Source organism: Somniosus microcephalus, chromosome 4 (assembly GCF_052327205.1).
Source record: "Somniosus microcephalus isolate GS21.2 chromosome 4, FLI_Smic_1.0, whole genome shotgun sequence".
Classification (NCBI taxonomy): domain Eukaryota; kingdom Metazoa; phylum Chordata; class Chondrichthyes; order Squaliformes; family Somniosidae; genus Somniosus; species Somniosus microcephalus.
In genome coordinates this window covers 279,978,600-279,998,786 of record NC_140990.1, presented here as the reverse complement: position 1 = coordinate 279,998,786, position 20,187 = coordinate 279,978,600, and the positions used below count along the sequence as shown (strand labels likewise).

Below are 20,187 nucleotides of genomic sequence, written 5' to 3'. Positions count from 1 at the left end.
GTGGGTAAGGAGAGCAGGAGGGGGAAGGGTGGGGAGGGGGAGGGAGGGGAAGTAGGGAGGAGGAAAGTGGGGAAGCGGAGAGAGAGGGGAAATGGGGAGAGAGGGGAAAGGGGAGGGACGGAGGGATGGCGAAGAAGGGGAGGGTAGGGAGGGGATTGTAGAAGGAGAGGGAGCAGGGAAAGGGGAGTGGGAGGGGGTTAAAGGAAAGGGGAGGGAGTAAAGGGAAGTGGAGGCGAGGGGGGTGGAAGTGGAGGCGAGGGGGGGGTGGAAGTGGAGTCGAGGGGGGGTGGAAGTGGAGGGGAGGGGAGTTTAAAGGGGAGGGGAGGGAGTTGGGAGGGGAGGGGGTTTAAAGGGGAGGGCAGTAAAGGGGAGGGGGTAAAGGGGAGGAACTGATAGAAATCAGTATTTGTAGGGAAATGGTGTTGGAGAAATTGACGGGATTGAAGGCCGATAAATCCCCAGGGTCGGATAATCTACATCCTAGGGTACTTAAGGAAGTGGCCCTAGAAATAGTAGATGCGTTGCTGGTCATCTTCCAAAATTTGATAGATTCTGGTACAGTACCCATGGATTGGCGAGTAGCTAATGTTACCCCACTGTTCAAATAAGGTGGTAGAGAGAACACGGGGAATTACATCGGTAGTGGGGAAAATGCTAGAGTCCATTATAAAAGATGTAATAGCAGAGCACTTGGAAAACAGTGACCGGATCGGACAAAGTCAACATGGATTTACAAAAGGTAAATCATGCTTGACTAATCTACTGGAATTTTTTGAGGATGTAACTGGTAAAATAGATAAGGGAGAACCAGTGGATGTGGTGTATTTGGACTTTCAGAAGGCTTTCGATAAGGTCCCGCATAAGAGATTAGCGTGTAAAGTTAAGGCACATGGGATTGGGGGCAAGGTATTGACTAGGATAGATAACTGGTTGGCTGACAGAAAGCAAAGAGTTGGAATAAACGGGTCTTTTTCCGAGTGGCAGGCAGTGACTAGTGGGGTACCGCAGGGATCGGTCCTTGGACCCCAGCTATTCACAATATATATTAATGATCTGGACGAGGGAACGAGATGTAATATCTTCAAGTTTGCAGACGACACAAAGCTGGGTGGGCATGTGTGCTGTGAGGAGGATGCCGAAAAACTCCAGTATGATTTGGACAGGTTGAGTGATTGGGCAGAAGCATGGCAGATGCAATATAACATGGATAAATGCGAGGTTATCCACTTTGGTGTCAAAAACAAGAAGGCAGATTATTATCTGAATGGCAATAGATTGGGAGAAGGGGAAGTGCAATGAGACCTGGGCGTCCTTGTGCACCAGTCGCTGAAGGTAAGCATGCAGGTGCAGTAGGCGGTTAAGAAGGCAAATGGTATGTTGGCCTTCGTAGCGAGAGGGTTTGAGTACAGGAACAAGGATGTCTTGCTGCAGTTGTACAGGGCCTTGGTGAGACCACATCTATAGTATTGTGTGCAGTTTTGGTCGTCTTATCTGAGGAACGATGTTCTTGCCATGGAAGGAGTGCAGCGAAGATTCACCAGGCTGATACCTGGGATGGCAGGACTGACGTATGAGGAGAGATTGGGTCGATTGGGCTTGTACTCGCTGGAGTTTAGAAGAATGAGAGGGGATCTCATTGAAACTTATAAAATTCTAACAGGACTAGACAGACTAGATGCAGGAAGGATGTTCCCGATGTTCGGGGATCCAGAACCAAGGGTCACATTCTAAGGATAAGGGGTAAGCCATTTAGGACAGAGATGAGGAGGAATTTCTTCACCCAGAGAGTGGTGAACCTGTGGAATTCTCTACCACAGAAGGCAGTAGAGGCCAATTCATTAAATATATTCAAGAAGGAGTTGGATATATTTCTTAAGGCTAAGGGGATCATGGGATATGGGGAGAAAGCAGGGACAGGGTACTGAGTTTGGATGATCAGCCATGATCGCATTGAATGGTGGAGCAGGCTCGAGGGGCCGAATGGCCTACTCCTGCTCCTATCTTCTATTTTTCTATGGGAGGTGAAAGGGGGGAGGGAGGAAGGGGTGGGGAAGGTGAAGGGAGGAGGAAGGGGAGAGGGGGATGGTAGAAGGGAATACGGAGAGAGGAGGAGGAATGGGTGCGTGGGGGAGGGGAGAGGGAAGAGAGGGGGATTGAAAAGATGAAACTGTTTTGTTAACATCTCTAACTACAATTCCAGCTTCTCAATATATATTGATCCATTTTAAATGTGTTAATTGTTTCAAAAGAACTTCCTCCCCTGCAAAATGAAAAATACTGTAGGTTCTGTAAGTCTGAAACACAAACACAACTGAAACAGCTGGAAACACACAGCAGGTCAGTCAGCATTGGGGAGAAGGGTTTTGAAGAGGGGTCTACACTCAAAACAGACACTTATATTTGCACCACAACTACTGACTGATTTGCTGTGTGTTTCCAACATTTTCTGTCTTTACCTTCTCTGTGAGTCTGTTTCATATGTCTAGTAGGGATTGATAGGTATTAGTTATGAGGCTGGAGAAAATTTAAGAGGAGATCCCGTGGAGGTGTGCAAAATTGTGAAGTGCTTTGAAATTGTGAAAGTTTATTTCCACTGGTGATTGAAAAGGTAACTAGAGGGTATCAATACAAGATCATCACCAAAAGAATCAAGGGAGTGATTAGGAGAATTTATTTACACAGATTTTTAGGACATGAAATTCCCAATTAAAAACAATGATAGAAGCAGAATCCATAATTGTTTTTAAAGCAAAGTGGATAAATAGTTGAGAAAGAAAATGTAAGTTGTAGGGGCAAAACAAGGAATGAGGCTAAGTAGATAGCTTTTTCGGAAAGCCAGCACACGCATGATGGGCTAAATGGTCTCCAGCTGTGCTATACTATTCTATGAATCTGCGACTATCTTGTAAGGAAAAATAAGTTATGATCTCTAATTTTGTTTAATAAAATATACCACCTCACAGTTACTGACTTTGAATTCCTTCTACCATTTTTTTCCACATTCCAGCAACTTGTCAATATCCCCTTGCAGATTCCTTTTGTCCTCAAAATTATTTACAGTCCCTGCTATTTTAGTTTTGTCTGCAAATTTGGACACCACTCCCTCTAACCTTGTATCCAAATTGTTGATGTACATAGTGAACTTGAATCTTATGGAGCATCATAACCCACTCCCAACCCTCTGAAAACTGCCCTTAATTTCTGCTCTGTTTCCTCCCTTCGAATCAGTTTGTAATCATATTAGCTACCCTTTCCCTAATTCCATACATCTTCAGTCTTCTCCAGTAGCTTTCTGTGTGGTACCTTGTCAAAGGCTTTTCTGAAAATCCATGTACACTACATCCACTGCATTTCCTCCATCCATTATATCTGTCACCTCCTCAAAGAACCTTTGTTGACATTTAATCACTTCTGCCTTCCACCCTATCACAGACCTTCCCTTTTGTTCTTTCCTCCTCCTCTCTGTAGTGTATGTACCTTTAAGAGAGAACTACTTTTACAGCTCCTGTATACTGTAGTACCGGCAGTGACCACACCTGTATATAAGCCTTGAGCAGGCTTCTGTACTGTTAGTCTTTAGACTACCCTCCTCCAGTAAACACCTGTTGATTGTTAATCTACAGCCTCCGTGTCGTTATTGAAGAACACTATACTTTAAGATTCACGGATTCAACAGTGGCGATGAGGTCGATTCGAATCTACCTGCAACTCTGCATTTCCTTCCAAGGATTCGCTCCGGGAGGACGGTGGAAGAAAGTCGAGGCCAGAAGCATGGGCGTCGACCACGAGCAACCGCCCAGTCATCCGGCAGAGAGTGAACATCGCAGGGGAGGCTGTGGAGAGCTGGGCTTGGTTCCCCAGCCACGACGATCCAGCAAAAGACTGGCAACAGGTACAGCGCAGACCCTTCCCGGACAGCGGCGGCTGGAGCCGACCGACGGCACAGAAAAGGCCGAGCAGCGTCGACGGGGTAAGAGAGAGGGTAAAGCGCACAGGGCACAGCCGGGGGTTGAAGACCGAGCGGCGTCGACGGAAAACAAAAAAGAGAGAGGGTAACGCACAGCCGGGGTTTAGGACCGAGCGGCGGCAACAAGAGAGGCGCACAGGAGAACGCACAGAGCGCAGCCAGGGCTCAAGGGCTGAGCAGCGTCCGCGGGGAAAGAAAGGGAGCGCGGGAGACGCCATTGAGCCGTGGAGAAGAAGGGAGAGCGCGGGAGACGCCATTGAGCCGCGGAGAAGGGAGAGCGCGGGAGACGCCATTTTTGAAGCCGCAGCGGAGAAGGGCGAGCGCGGGAAGAAAGGAAAGCGCGGGAGACGCCATTTTGAGCCAGCGGAGAAGAAGGGATAGCGCGGGAGACGCCATTTTAGCCAGTCTAACCACACCCAGGGATGCCGAAGAGTGGCAGTGTCACAGCGTTCGACGGTGAGGTCGAGGATTGGGCGACATGTGGAACACATTGAGGTGTACTGCAAGGCGAATGAAGTGCCAGATGCCAGGAAAGCACTGGTTTTGTTGAATTCCATGGGTGCAAAAACGTATGGCTTGCTGCGAAACCTAATAACCCCAGAGAAGCCAGTGGATAAGGATTTCGAAAGCATAGTGGAAATCCTACAGGACCACTTAAACCCCACACCGCTGCTGATAGCAGAAAGATTTAAGTTCCACAAAAGGAACCAGCAGAAAGACAAAAGTAATGCTGAGTATTTAACGGAACTGCGCAAGCTATCGAAACACTGCCAGTTTGGAATGGGACTAACAGATATGTTAAGGGACAAGTTTGTGTGTGGGCTTCAAAGTGAAGGAACCCAGAAACGGCTTCTATCAGAAAAGGATCTTACGCTGGAAAAGGCTTTCAGCATGGCAGTATCACACGAAGCAGCCGCACAGGGCGCTGCAGAGATACAACGGAGACCGCAAGAATATGGCACAAATGAAATGTCATATGGAGCAGGGAAGTGTTATCGCTGCGGCAGAACAACACATGACCAGAAGGATTGTTGGTTCAAGGACCAAGTGTGCAGACAGTGTGGAAAAGCAGGACACATAGCAAGAGTCTGCAGGTCGGGAAAGAAAACCAGCAGCAAGAAACCTCCACAGGAGAAGTACAAAAAGGTACATAAGGTGATGGAGAGTAGTTCAGACGAACAGAAAAGTGATACAGACTCCGGAAGCAAGGAGCTGGGTTGTCTGAAACTACATAACGTAATCAAAATGAAGGATCACCAAACTATCTGGGTCACGCTCAAGATAGACGGAGTCCAAGTGAAAATGGAATTGGACACAGGATCAGCCCAGCAGTCATAAACCGAAGGGACTACAAGCGGCTATTTTCACATATACCCTTGAGAGATACAGAGATTGTCTTGAAGACGTAAACGGGGCAAAAAGTCTACCCCAAAGGAAAAATAAAGGTGAACGTGATATACAACGGCCAGGAAATACCAAAAATGGACCTATATGTATTGCCGGATGGAGGACCACCACTACTAGGACGTAAATGGATCCGGAAGATCACAGAATCACAGAAACCCCACAGTGCAGATAGAGGCCATTTCGGCCCATCGAGCCTGCACCGACACATATCCCACCCGATTCCCGTAACCCCTACACCAACACATATCCCACCCTATCCCTGTAACCCCACGTATTTAATCCCCCTAACACTAAGGGTCAATTTATCATAGCCAATCAACCTAACCTGCACATCTTTGGACTGTGGGAGGAAACCGGAGCACCCGGAGGAAACCCACGCAAACACGGGGAGAATGTGCAAACTCCACACAGACAGTCGCCAGAGGCCGGATTCGAACCCGGGTCCCTGGCGCTGTGAGGCAACAGTGCTAACCACTATGCCACCGTGCTGCCCCAGATAAAATTAGATTGGCATTCCATACAGGCACTGACGGTAGAGGCCAAAAAGGATGACGACGTCACACCTGGACGACTGACAAAAATGTTAACTGACGCACAAGTGTTCCAGGAGGGACTCGGAACACTAAAAGGCATAACAGCGACGATTAAGATAGAGGAAAATGCAAGCCCAAAGTTTTGTAAGGCCAGACCGGTGCCTTATGCGATCCGCCCAGCCGTCGAAGCAGAGCTGGAAGGTTTGGAACATTCAGGAGTACTGTCCAAAGTGGACTGGAGCGAGTGGGCTACACCCATCGTTCCTGTAATGAAGAGGTCGTTGAGTAATACGCCTGGGGAACCAAAGAAGGTTCGCATCTGTGGGGACTTTAAGGTGACAGTGAACCCAGTCTTTCACACGGTACAATATCCGCTTCCGCGGATTGAAGATATTTTCGCCTCGCTATCTGGAGGAAAATGCTTCACTAAGATTGATCTGGCCCAGGCGTACCTGCAAATGGAGGTAGAAGAAGCCTGGAAACAATACCTCACGATCAACACTCACAAAGGTTTCTACCAATACAACCGGCTGGTGTTCGGGGTAGCATCGGCTCCGGCTATCTGGCAAAGGGCAATGGATCAAGTCCTGCAAGGGATTCCAGGGACCCAGTGTTATTTGGACGACATCCTGGTCACGGGCAAAAATGACAATGATCACCTCGCCAACCTGGAGCAGGTGCTCACTAGATTGAAAGGATATGGGCTACGAGCTAATCGCCAAAAGTGCGAGTTTTTCCAGAAGCAGATCTCGTATTGTGGCCACGTTATTGATGAAGAGGGGTTACATAAGTCCCCTGAAAAGATTGAGGCAGTAGTCAAGGCTCCAGCACCGGAAAAGGTGTCACAACTGAGGTCGTTCCTCAGGCTGGTGAACTACTCCATAAGTTTTGACCAAATTTGTCTACAGTATTACACCCACTGAACACCCTACTGCAGACGGGGGTACCATGGAAGTGGAATGACGAATGTAAACGAGCTTTCCAGAAGTGCAAAGAATTGATCACATCAAAAGAGGTATTGGCCCATTTCAACCCAGCACTACCAATTCGGTTGGCGTGTGATGCATCACCCTATGGTATTGGAGCGGTGCTGTCGCACAAATTCCCAGACGGGTTGGAGAGGCCAGTAGCCTTTGCGTCTCGGTCACTAACCTCAGCCGAGCACAACTACGCCCAGATTGACAGGGAGGCCCTCAGCCTAGTATGGGGAGTAAAAAAATTCAACCACTATCTGCATGGGCAGAAGTTCACCTTGCTGACTGACCACCAACCACTTGTCTCCATCTTTAATCCAAAGAAGGGCGTTCCGGTGATGACTGCACAACGGCTGCAAAGATGGTCCCTTTTTCTAGGGGCGAACCAATATGATATCGAGTATAAGGGCACGAAACAGCATGGAAACGCTGATGGGCTATCACGCCTGCCACTGCCTACTGCGGAGGAAACACCAGCAGTGGACCCTATTGCAATATTTTATTCGTCAATAATTGAACGCTTGCCAGTAACTAACGCGGATATAGAGAAGGAGACCCGAAATGATCCGACACTGTCTCGGGTATATGATTTGACGGTGAAGGGATGGCCAACACATGGCAACTCACTGTTGCCAGCATTCTCATCCAGAAGAGAACAGCTGTCAGTATGCCAGGGGACAGTGATGTGTGGATCCCGAGTGGTAATTCCACCCAAGTTAAGGGAGAGAGTGCTCAATGAGCTTCACGAAGGCCATCTGGGAGGGGTGAAAATGAAAAGCCTGGCTAGGGCTTATGTGTGGTGGCCGGGAATCGATCAACAAATCGAGGACCTAACAAAGAGCTGCTCAGGATGCCAGAAGGTCCAAAATGCACCACCACATGCCCCTCTACACCCATGGGAGTGGCCCCCCTCTCCATGGCAACGGGTGCATATTGATTTTGCTGGTCCATTCATGGACTCAATGTTCTTAATAGCAGTGGATGCGCACTCGAAATGGCCTGAGGTGATCAAAATGTCCTCCACCACTACGGAGAAAACGATTGCAGTCCTACGGACCATATTTGCCAGGAACGGCTTGCCAGAGCAGATTTGCTCTGATAACGGACCACAGTTTGTGTCCGAAGAGCTTCGGAAATTTATGAGAAGGAATGGGGTAAGGCATTACACATCCGCCCCGTATCATCCAGCCACAAATGGATTGGCTGAGAGGTTCGTACAAACCTTTAAAAAGGCAGTAAGGGCCATGTGCGATGACGACATTCCACTGCAGCATAAGGTGGACAATTTCCTGTTAGCCTACAGAAATGCGACACATGCAGTTACCAACCAGACTCCGGCCATGATGTTCTTTAACCGAAGGTTGAGATCTCGTCTGGATTTGCTCAGACCAAATGTGCGAAGAAATGTTGAGAATAAGCAATTCCAGCACATCAATGAGAAGCTGGCAAGGAGCTTCAATATAGAACAACCAGTCTTGGCCCGCGACTACCGAACAGAGAAATGGCAACCCGCAACGATATGCACATGGCAGGGGCCACTAATGTACACAGTGGATGCCGGGGAGAACATTGTGAGACGCCATGTCGACCAGATCCTAGCATCACAGGAACGAGTCAGCCCCATGTCTCGCGTACCTGGTGATGAACCCGACATACCGGTAGCATCTACCCCAGAAACAGTAGCATCGGAAACTGATGAACTCACCGACGACAGGGGGCCAGAATCGCCTCCGCACCAAGAACAAGACACTCAGGAAAGGCGCTATCCAGAAAGGATCAGGAAGCCACCCCAAAGACTGAATCTATAAATGGACTATTTCAGTTAAATGTGCATGTTAAAGTGTTAACTGTTATTTGAATGTTATGGTACTGTTAATCTAAAAGGGGAGGAATTGTAGTGTATGTACCTTTTAAGAGAGAACTACTTTTACAGCTCCTGTATACTGTAGTACCGGCAGTGCCCACACTTGTATATAAGCCTTGAGCAGGCTTCTGTACTGTTAGTCTTTAGACTACCCTCCTCCAGTAAACACCTGTTGATTGTTAATCTACAGCCTCCGTGTCGTTATTGAAGAACACTATACTTTAAGATTCACGGATTCAACACTCTCCTCCCCTTTTCCCTGCCTCTGTACTTGCTTAAAAACTGTTACATCTCTAATTTCTTCCAGTTCTGATGAAAGGTCATCAACTTGAACATAATGTTAGGGTCTAATTGGAGCCTGAGCGGGCCAAGTGATATACGAGGTCGACGCGTTACCCAACTTAGACTTATGTGAATAAACTCACACAACCAAATAGTTTGAGAGAAGTAAAAATGCACAGTTTAATGTACAGAGCGCTCTGGGAGAAGAAGAACAGTAGACCCCGCGGTCTCAGCTGCCAGCTTCTCGGTTTTACAATAATAGCCAAGCTTCTTTTATACAGTTTAAAAACAGGAAAGGTACCATATCAGCAGTTATTACATTAATTCCTTGGCCAATCTGGTACTTTAGCATCCTTCAACTTTGGCCAATCCGATACCTTAGCAACCCTTAATCACATTCTGTCAAAAACAAGTTAATTATATTATTATACCGTTAGCTAGCTTCTTTCACAAACAACTTAATTATATTACTGTTAGCTAGCTTCTTTCATGTGACATGTTGGTATTTTGCAACCCTATTCTCACAGTGATACCTATGTCCTGCCAGTTGCGTAACCCCGCCCTTAAACACCCTTTACCTCCCTTGTTCTTCCTAAACATAATTTTTCGCTCTTACAGTTTTACCCCAACAGTTGACTAGCCGTTCCTGTCTTACGTCTGTACAAGTGATATCACAAGTTGGTGCAAGCAGATCAAGTCAGCTGTCTGTTATGCCAGGGTCTGCAAAATGTCAATAAATGTCAAGTATTTCAGCAGGCACTACGGTGCCATTTTAAATTTCCTCCAACAGCAAGAACATAAGAAATAGGAGCAGGAATAAGTCACATGGCCCCTCGAGCCTGCTCCGCCATTCAATAAGATCATGGCTGATCTTGGGCTCAAAACCAACGTTAACATTGTTTCTCTCTACACAAATGCTGCCTGACTTGCTGAGTATTCTCAACATTTTCTGTTTATATTCCGCAGTATTTTGTTTTTGCCCAATATCCTTCTCTTTAGTAAACAAAGTACTTGTTAAGTGGCCCTACCAATTTCCACATCCTCGCCTCTCGGGGATCTCACCTCACATTTAACAATTTCTTTTACTATTCTTCAAAAAAAAATTAGATTCTCTCCTCATACTCCCTCCTTACTTTCCTATCCCTTTCTTAACCTCTTTCCTTATTTTCTCGGATTCTCTCTTATTTTTATAAGTTTTGTCATACCCTCTTCTTCAATTTATTTGCCAGGTTGTGGGTATAGTAGAAAATCATCAGACCTCTCTAGAGCTACATAGTGTACAGGATATCAACGCTATGTTAACCTCCAGGAGGGCCAGATTGTAAGGTGCAATCATTGAATCATGTTTAGCTATTGCATTCTATAGCGAGGACAGAATTTAGTGTTATTGAAACCCAGCGCACTTGGATCTGGTGTATCCATAAAGTTGTGGGGTAACGTATTTATTAATTGTAAGCGTCACTGCTGTACTGAGGGAGTGTTGCACTGTCAGAGGGGCAATTTTCTGGAAGAAACTGAGGTCTCAGCTGCCTGTTCAGGTGAATGTAAAAGATCCCATGGCACGATTCAAAGAAAAACAGGGGAATTCTCCCAGTGTCCTGGCCAACATTTATCCCTGAACCAACACCACAAAAAAGAACACAGATTATCTGTTCACCTGTCTCATTGCTGTTTGTGGAATCTCAAATTGGCTGCTGTATTTGCCTACATTACAACAGTGATTACACTTCAAAAGTACTTAATTGGATGTGATGCATTTTGGGATGTCCTGAGGAAGTGAAAAGTGCTATATAAATGCAAATTCTTGTTTGCAAGGCCAAACTCTCTTGCTTGCCCAATATCTTTTTGAAATAGCAAGATATTGGCGGAGTACAAACATTTACTGGCTGGCAGGCTGCCCACCCACCATTTTCCTCCCCACCAGCCACAGGTTTTGAGTGCAATCAGCAGCCCTCTTGGTTTCCATTTGAGAAATTTGAAGTTCCTGGCTAAGACAACTTTATTGATCATATAGGGCCTTGATGAGACCACACCTGGAGTACTGTGTACAGTTTTGGTCTCCTTATCTAAGGAAGGATATACTTGCCTTAGAGGGAGTGCAACAAAGGTTCACTAGACCGATTCCTGGGATGAGGGGAATGTCCTATGAGGAGAGATTGAGTAGACTTGGCCTATATTCCCTAGAGTTTAGTAGAATGAGAGGTGATCTCATTAAAACATAAAATTCTTAAGGGACTTGACAGGGTAGATGCTGGGAGGATGTTTCCCCTGGCTGGGGAATCTAGAACATGGGGTCACAATCTCAGAATAAGGGGTTGGCCATTTAGGACTGAGATGAGGAGAAATTTCTTCACTCAAAGGGTTGTGAATCTTTGGAATTCTCTACCCCAGAGAGCTGTGAATGCTCAGTCATTGAGTGTATTCAAGACAGAGATCGATAGATTTTTGGATACTAAGGGATTAAGGGATATGGGGATAGTGTGGGAAGGTGGAGTTGAGGTAGAAAATCAACCATGATCTTAGTGAATGGCGGAGCAGGCTCGAAGGTCTGAATGGCCTACTCCTGCTCGTATTCCTTATGTTCTTATGACTGTTACTACAGTCCATTTAAGTTGAAGTATCTATGTGTTCATAGTATATGATAAAAAATATAATCTAGTATTTATAACTGATCCTCTTGATGTTTTCTTTAGTTAGATGGCGTGTATTGGAGAAAAAGGTTCATGAAGTTGATCTACAAAAGAAGGGGAAAGTTCATATTACTGTCGGACTTCTACAAGATGGGGTACCTCAAGCAGCTGCTGGAGGCAACCAGACAGCAGCAACACAACTGACTCCAGAACAATACGTAGGCTTAATATTAATTGTGGTGTGGAGATGCCGGTGTTGGACTGGGGTGGACAAATGTAAGAAGTCACACAACACCAGGTTATAGTCCAACAGTTTTATTTGAAATCACAAGCTTTCGGAGCGCTGCTCCTTCGTCAGGTGAAGTGGAGAGATGTATAAAGACACAGCTTATATAGTCAGAGAATAATGCCAGATGATTACAGGTAATCTTTCTAACTGCCATTTATCACACCTCGGCAGAGAGATAATCACAGCAATCAAAGGTGTGAATGGTGTCCAAACAGGTTAGTCAAGAAAACATTACATCAAAGAACAATGAGGTGGGGTCACAAGGGGTCAAATGTTGCAGATGCTGGGATCTGTATGAAAAACAAAAAACAGACAAAAAACACTTTTTTTGCTGGAAATCACAGCAGGTCCGGCCGCATCTGTGTAGAGAGAACAAGCCAACGACGACTCGAGTCTGGATGACCCTACGTCAGGTGGGGTTACATGTAGCGTGACATGAACCCAAGATCCCAGTTGAGGACGTCCTCATGAGTGCGGAACTTGGCTATCAGTTTCTGCTCGACGATTTTGCGTTGTCGTGTGTCTCGAAGGCCGCCTTGGAGAATGCTTACCCGAAGATCGGAGCCTGAATGTCCTTGACTGCTGAAGAGTTCCCTGACTTGGAGGGAACACTCCTGCTTGGCGATTGTTGTGCGGTGTCCGTTCATCCGTTGTCGCAGTGTCTGCATGGTCTCGCCGATGTACCATGCTCCGGGGCATCCTTTCCTGCAACGTATGAGGTAGACAACGTTGGCCGAGTCACATGAGTATGTACCATGTACCTGGTGGGTGGTGTCCTCACGTGTGATGATGGTATCTGTGTTGATGATCTGGCATGTCTTGCAGAGGTTGCCGTGGCAGGGTTGTGTGGTGTCATGGTTGCTGTTCTCCTGAAAGCTGGGTAATTTGCTGCGAACGATGGTCTGTTTGAGGTTAGGAGGCTGTTTGAAGACGAGTAGTGGAGGCATGGGGATGGCCTTAGCGAGGTGTTCGTCGTCATCAATGACATGTTGAAGGCTGCGAAGAACATGGCGTAGTTTCTCCGCTCCGGGGAAGTACTGGACGATGAAGGGTACTCTGTTGGTTGTGTCCCGTGTTTGTCTTCTGAGGAGGTCTATGCGATTTTTTGCTGTGGCCCGTCGGAACTGTCGATCGACGAGTCGAGCGTCATATCCTGTTCTTACGAAGGCGTTTTTCAGCGTCTGTAGGTGTCCATCGCGTTCCTCCTCGACTGAGCAGATCCTGTATATTCGCAGGGCTTGTCCATAGGGGATGGCTTCTTTAACCTGGTTAGGGTGGAAGCTGGAGAAGTGGAGCATCCTGAGGTTGTCCGTGGGCTTGCGGTAGAGTGAAGTGCTAAGGTGTCCGTCTTTGATGGAGATTCGTGTGTCCAAGAATGAAACCGATTCTGAGGAGTAGTCCATGGTGAGTTTGATGGTGGGATGGAACTTGTTGATGTTATCGTGTAGCCTTTTCAGTGATTCTTCGCCGTAGGTCCATAGGAAGAAAATGTCGTCGATGTATCTGGTGTATAGCGTTGGTTGGAGGTCCTGTGCAGCGAAGAAGTCTTGCTCGAAATTGTGCATGAAGATGTTGGCGTATTGGGGTGCGAATATGGTCCCCATGGCTGTTCCATGTGTTTGGGTAAAGAACTGGTTGTCGAAGGTGAAGACATTGTGGTCAATGATGAAGCGGATGAGTTGTAGGATGGCGTCTGGAGATTGACTGTTGTTGGTGTTGAGTACTGAGGCTGTCGCAGCGATGCCGTCATCGTGGGGGATACTGGTGTAGAGTGCCGAGACGTCCATCGTGGCGAGGAGTGTTCTGCCCCACCACCAAAATGGACCCCATCGGTCTCGCGCCAGACACAGAGGAATTCATCAGGTGAATGAGGCTCCGGGAATTCTTCCACAAATCCCAAGATGTCAGCAGCGAACCCAATGAGACAACGAATGATCCGGAACAGCAGACAGAGGGATCCGCAGTGCAGCAACCGAAGAAGAAAGAGTCAAATTGGACCCCTCCGGAGGGTCGCTGCCCTAAGTTTGACATGTATGCTCAAGCTGTCAGGAGATGCATCAATGCCAGATTCATTAGCCGCACTCACAAGACAGTCCAGAATGTCACCCGAGCACAATGCAACGCCATCCACGCTCAAGACCAACCGCCACATCGTCATCAAACCAGCAAAGGAGGAGCCATCGTCATACAGAACAGAACGGACTATTGCAAAGAAGCATACCGACAACTGGACAACCAAGAACACTACAGACAGTTACCCGTAGATCCGACCAAAGAACACACCCGCCAACTCAACAGACTGAGCAAGACCTTCGATCCAGACCTTCAAAGCATCCTACGCACTCTCATCCCACGTACTCCCCGCGTGGGAGACTTCTACTGCCTCCCAAAGATACACAAAGCCAACACACCCGGACGTCCTATCGTATCAGTCAATGGAACCCTGTGTGAGAACCTCTCTGGATACGCCGAGGACATCCTGAAACCCATCGTATAGGGAACCCCCAGCTTCTGTCGCGACACTACAGACTTCTTACAGAAACTCAGCACCCATGGCCCAGTTGAACCAGGAACACTCCTCGCCACGATGGACGTCTCGGCACTCTACACCAGTATCCCCCACGATGACGGCATCGCTGCGACAGCCTCAGTACTCAACACCAACAACAGCCAATCTCCAGACGCCATCCTACAACTCATCCGCTTCATCATTGACCACAATGTCTTCACCTTCGACAACCAGTTCTTTACCCAAACACACGGAACAGCCATGGGGACCATATTCGCACCCCAATACGCCAACATCTTCATGCACAAGTTCGAGCAAGACTTCTTCGCTGCACAGGACCTCCAACCAACGCTATACACCAGATACATCGACGACATTTTCTTCCTATGGACCCACGGCGAAGAATCACTGAAAAGACTACGCGATAACATCAACAAGTTCCATCCCACCATCAAACTCACCATGGACTACTCCTCAAAATCGGTTTCATTCTTGGACACACGAATCTCCATCAAAGACGGACACCTTAGCACTTCACTCTACCGCAAGCCCACGGACAACCTCCGGATGCTCCACTTCTCCAGCTTCCACCATAACCAGGATAAAGAAGCCATCCCTTATGGACAAACCCTGCGAATACACAGGATCTACTCAGATGAGGAGGAACGCGATGGACACCTGCAGGCGCGGAAAGACGCCCTCGCAAGAACGGGATATGACGCTCGACTCGTCGATCGACAGTTCCGACGGGCCACAGCAAAAAATCGCATGGACCTCCTCAGAAGACAAACACGGGACACAACCAACAGAGTACCCTTCATCGTCCAGTACTTCCCCGAGCGGAGAAACTACGCCATGTTCTTCGCAGCCTTCAACATGTCATCGATGACGACGAACACCTCGCGAAGGCCATCCCCACGCCTCCACTACTCGCCTTCAAACAGCCTCCTAACCTCAAACAGACCATCGTTCGCAGCAAATTACCCAGCTTTCAGGAGAATAGCGACCACGACACCACACAACCCTGCCACGGCAACCTCTAAGACATGCCAGATCATCAACACAGATACCATCATCACACGTGAGGACACCACCCACCAGGTACATGGTAAATACTCATGTGACTCGGCCAACGTTGTCTACCTCATACGTTGCAGGAAAGGATGCCCCGGAGCATGGTACATCGGCGAGACCATGCAGACACTGCGACAACGGATGAACGGACACCGCGCAACAATCGCCAGGCAGGAGTGTTCCCTCCCAGTCGGGGAACACTTCAGCAGTCAAGGACATTCAGCCTCCAATCTTCGGGTAAGCCTTCTCCAAGGCGGCCTTCGAGATATTAGAAACATAGAAGATAGGAGCAGGAGTAGGGCATTCGGCCCTTCGAGCCTGCTCCGCCATTCAATGAGATCATGGCTGATCATTCAAATTCAGTACCCTGTCCCTGCCTTCTCCCCATATCCCTTGATCCCTTTAGCCTCAAGAAATATATCCAACTCTTTCTTAAATATATTTAATGAACTGGCCTCCACCGCCCTCTGTGGCAGAGAGTTCCACAGGTTCACCACTCTCTGGGTGAAGAAATTCCTCCTCATTTCAGTCCTAAATGTCCTACCCCTTATCCTTAGACTATGACCCCTGATTCTGGACTCCCCGACCATCGGGAACATCCTTCCAGCATCTAGTCTGTCCAGGCCTGACAGAATTTTATAGGTTTCGATGAGATCCCCTCTCAATCTTCTAAACTCCAGTGAGTATGAACCCAATCGACACAATCTCTCCTCATACGTCATTCCTGCCATCCCAGGTATCCGCCTGGTGAATCTTCGCTGCACTCCTTCCATGGCAAGATCGTCCTTCCTCAGATAAGGCGACCAAAACTGCACACATTACTCAAGGTGCGGTCTCACCAAAGCCATGTACAACTGTAGCAAGACATCCTTGTTCCTGTACTCGAACCCTCTTGCTACGAAGGCCAACATACCATTTGCCTTCTTAACCGCCTGCTGCACCTGCATGCTTACCTTCAGCGACTGGTGCACAAGAACGCCCAGGTCTCTTTGCACTTCCCCTTCTCCCAATCTATTGCCATTCAAATAATAATGTGCCTTCCTGTTTTTGCCACCAAAGTGGATAACCTCACATTTATCCACATTATAGTGCATTTGCCATGTTTCTGCCCAATCACCTAACCTGTCCAAATCGTACTGGAGTTTCATGACATCCTCCTCGCAGCATACCCTCCCACCCAGCTTTGTGTCGTCTGCAAATTTGGAGATATTACATCCAATTCCCTCATCCAGATCATTAATATATATTGTGAACAGCTGAGGTCCTAGGACCGATCCTTGCGGTACCCCACTGGGCACTGCCTGTCACTCGGAAAATGACCCGTTTATTCCAACTCTTTGCTTTCTGTCCGCCAACCAGTTCTCTATCCAAGTCAATACCTTGCCCCCAATCCCATGTGCCTTAATTTTGCACGCTAATCTCTTATGCAGGACCTTATCAAAAGCCTTCGGAAAGTCCAAATACACCACATCCACTGGTTCTCCCTTATCTATTTTACCAGTTACATCCTCAAAAAATTCCAGTAGATTAGTCAAGCATGATTTACCTTTTGTAAATCCATGTTGACTTTGTCCGATCCTGTCACTGCTTTCCAAGTGCTCTGCTATTACATCTTTTATAATGGACTCTAGCATTTTCCCCACTCGACCGATGTCAGGCTTACCGGTCTATAATTCCCCGCTTTTTCTCTGCCACCTTTTTTGAATAGTGGGGTAACATTAGCCCCCCTCCAATCCATGGGTACTGTTCCAGAGTCTATCGAGTTCTGGAAGATGACCAGCAATGCATCTACTATTTCTAGGGCCACTTCCTTAAGTACCCTGGGATGTAGATTATCAGGCCCTGGGGATTTATCAGCCTTCAGTCCCATCAATTTTCCTAACACCATTTCCCTACAAATACTGATTTCTTTCAGTTCCACCCTTTCATCAGACCCTATGTTCCCCGGTATTTCTGGGAGGTTATTTGTGTCCTCCTTTGTGAAGACAGAACCAAAATATGTATTTAGTTGGTCTGCCATTTCTTTGTTCCCCATTATAAATTCCCCCGATTCTGACTGCAAGAGACCTACGCTTGACTTCACCAATCTTTTTCTCTTCACATATCTATAAAAGCTTTTACAGTCAGTCTTTATGTTCCCTGCAAGCTTACTCTCACATTCTATTTTCCCTTTCTTAATTAATCCCTTTGTCCTCCTTTGTTGAATCCTGAACTGATCCCAATCCTCAGGATTATTGCTTTTTCTGGCCAATTTGTATGTCCTCTCCTTGGATCTTATGCTATCCCTAATTTCCCCTGTTACCCATGGTTGAGTCACCTTTTTTGTTTTATTTTTATGCCAAACTGGGATGACCAACTTCTGTAGTTCATCCATTTGGTTTTTGAATGTTTGCCATTGCCTATCCACCGTCAACCCTTTGAGTGCCATTCCCCAATCAATCCTACCCAACTCGCTCCTCAGACCACCGTAGTTTCCTTTATTTAAATTGAGGACCCTTGTTTCTGAGTCAACTACTTCATTCTCCATCTTAATGAAGAATTCGATCATATTATGATCGCTCCGACCCAAGGGGCCTCGTACAACAAGATTGCTAATTAATCCTTTCTCGTTACATAATACCCAGTCTAAGATGGCCTGATCTCTGGTTGGTTCCTCGACATATTGGTCCAGGAAACCATCCGTAAACACTCCAGGAATTCCTCCTCCACAGTATTGTTACCAATTTGGTTAGCCCAATCTGTATGTAGATTAAAGTCACCCATGATGACTGCTGTGCCCTTGTTGCATGCTTCTTTAATTTCCCTTTTAATGCCATCCCCAACCTCCGCTTTACTGTTTGGAGGTCTATATACCACTCCCACTAACGTTTTTTCCCCTTCGTATTTCTCAATTCTACCCATACAGATTCCACATCATCAGAGCTAATATCCTTCATTACAATTGTGTTAATCCCTTCTTTAATCAGTAATGCTACCCCACCTCCCTTTCCTTTTTGCCTATCTTTCCTGAATATCGAATACTCCTGGATGTTGAGTTCCCAGTCTTGGCCATCCTTGAGCCACGTTTCCGTAATCCCAACCAAATCATATTCGTTTACCTCTATTTGCGCAGCCAATTGATCCACCTTATTACAAATGCTCCTCGCATTAAGACACAAAGCCTTCAGGCTTGTTTTTTTAACGCTCTTAGATCTATTAGAATTATTATTTACTGTGGCCATGTTTGATTTAAACCGTTGATTTCTCTGACTGCCACTTTTTTTTCCTTCCTATCTTTTGCTTTTATCCTTGTTTCCCTTTCCTCTGTCTCCCTGCTCAGGTTCCCAACCCCCTTCCATTTTAGTTTAAACCCTCCCCCACAGCACTAGCAAACAAACCCCCTAGGACATCGGTTCCAGCCCTGCCCAGGTGCAGACCGTCCGGTTTGAACTGGTCCCACCTCCCCCAGAACCGGTTCCAATGTCCCAGGAACTTGAATCCCTCCTGGCACCATTCCTCTAGCCACGTATTCATCTGAAGTATCCTTCTATTTCTACTCTGACTAGCACGTGGCACTGGTAGCAATCCTGAGATTACTACCTTTTGAGGTCCTGTTTTTTAATTTACCTCCTAACTCCCTATATTCCGCTTTTAGGACCTCATCCCGCTTTTTACCTATATCATTGGTGCCTACATGCACCACGACAACTGGCTGTTCACCCTCCCCTTCCAAGATGTTCTGCAGCCGCTCAGAGACATCCTTGACCCTTGCACCAGGGAGGCAACACACCATCCTGGAGTCTCGTTTGCGGCCGCAGAAACGCCTATCTATTCCCCTTACAATTGAATCCCCTAGTACTATAGTTCTACCACTCTCTTTTTCCTCCCATTCTGTGCAGCAGAGCCACCCCTGGTGCCAGGAAGTTGGCTGCTGCTGCCTTCCTCTGATAAGCCATGCCCCCCAACAGTACTCAAAGTGGTGTATCTGTTGGAGAGGGGGATGGCCACAGGGGACCCCTGCACTACCTGCCTGCGCCTAGTACTCTGCCTGTTGGTCACCCGTTCCCTTTCTTCCTGTCCAACCTCTAGCTGCGGTGTGTCCAACTCTGTAAACATGCTATTCACGATGTCCTGAGCATCGTGAACGCTCCAGTATGTATCCAATCGCAGCTCCAGCGCCGCAATGCGGTCTGTCAGCTGCAGCTGGGTGCATTTCCTGCACATGTAGTTGTCAGGGACACAGGAAGTGTCCCTGAGTTCCCACATATCGCAGGAGGAGCAGATCACGGGGCCCGGCTGTCCTGCCATGACTTACCCTTTACTGAATTGAATTTAAATTAAATCAATCAATCCCACTAATTACACTACAGTTAACTGGTTTACCAACAGTCCCTGCTACTCCAGAGAGACCTTAGAAACTATAAACCAGAGTTAATGTTTAAAAAAAAGAGAAATACTCACCAACCAATCACTTACCTGCTTCCTGGTGACGTCACACTTTGATTACTTTTTACCTCTCTCCCCTGCTGCTGAATCAGTACTCCTCGCTGCCGGTTTTAAGCTCTGCCGCCGATGCTCTGTTCCCACGCAGGTCTGCGCTGGTCGGGCTGCTCCTCGCTCCTCACTGCCGGTTTTAAGCTCTGCCACCGATGCTCTGTTCCCACGCAGGTCCGCGCTGG

At 47.3% G+C, this 20,187-nt stretch overlaps 1 protein-coding gene across 1 annotated transcript in view; it reads left to right on the top strand.

The window, feature by feature from the left end:
- The window catches only part of LOC147120503 (protein mono-ADP-ribosyltransferase PARP14-like), a 163,956-nt gene that overhangs the window by 74,082 nt on the left and 69,687 nt on the right, over positions 1-20,187 (top strand). Inside the window, exon 2 of the mRNA XM_085986519.1 lies at positions 11,721-11,875. Coding sequence (XP_085842645.1) covers positions 11,721-11,875 — 155 coding nt within the window. The remainder of the gene's footprint in view (positions 1-11,720; positions 11,876-20,187) is intronic.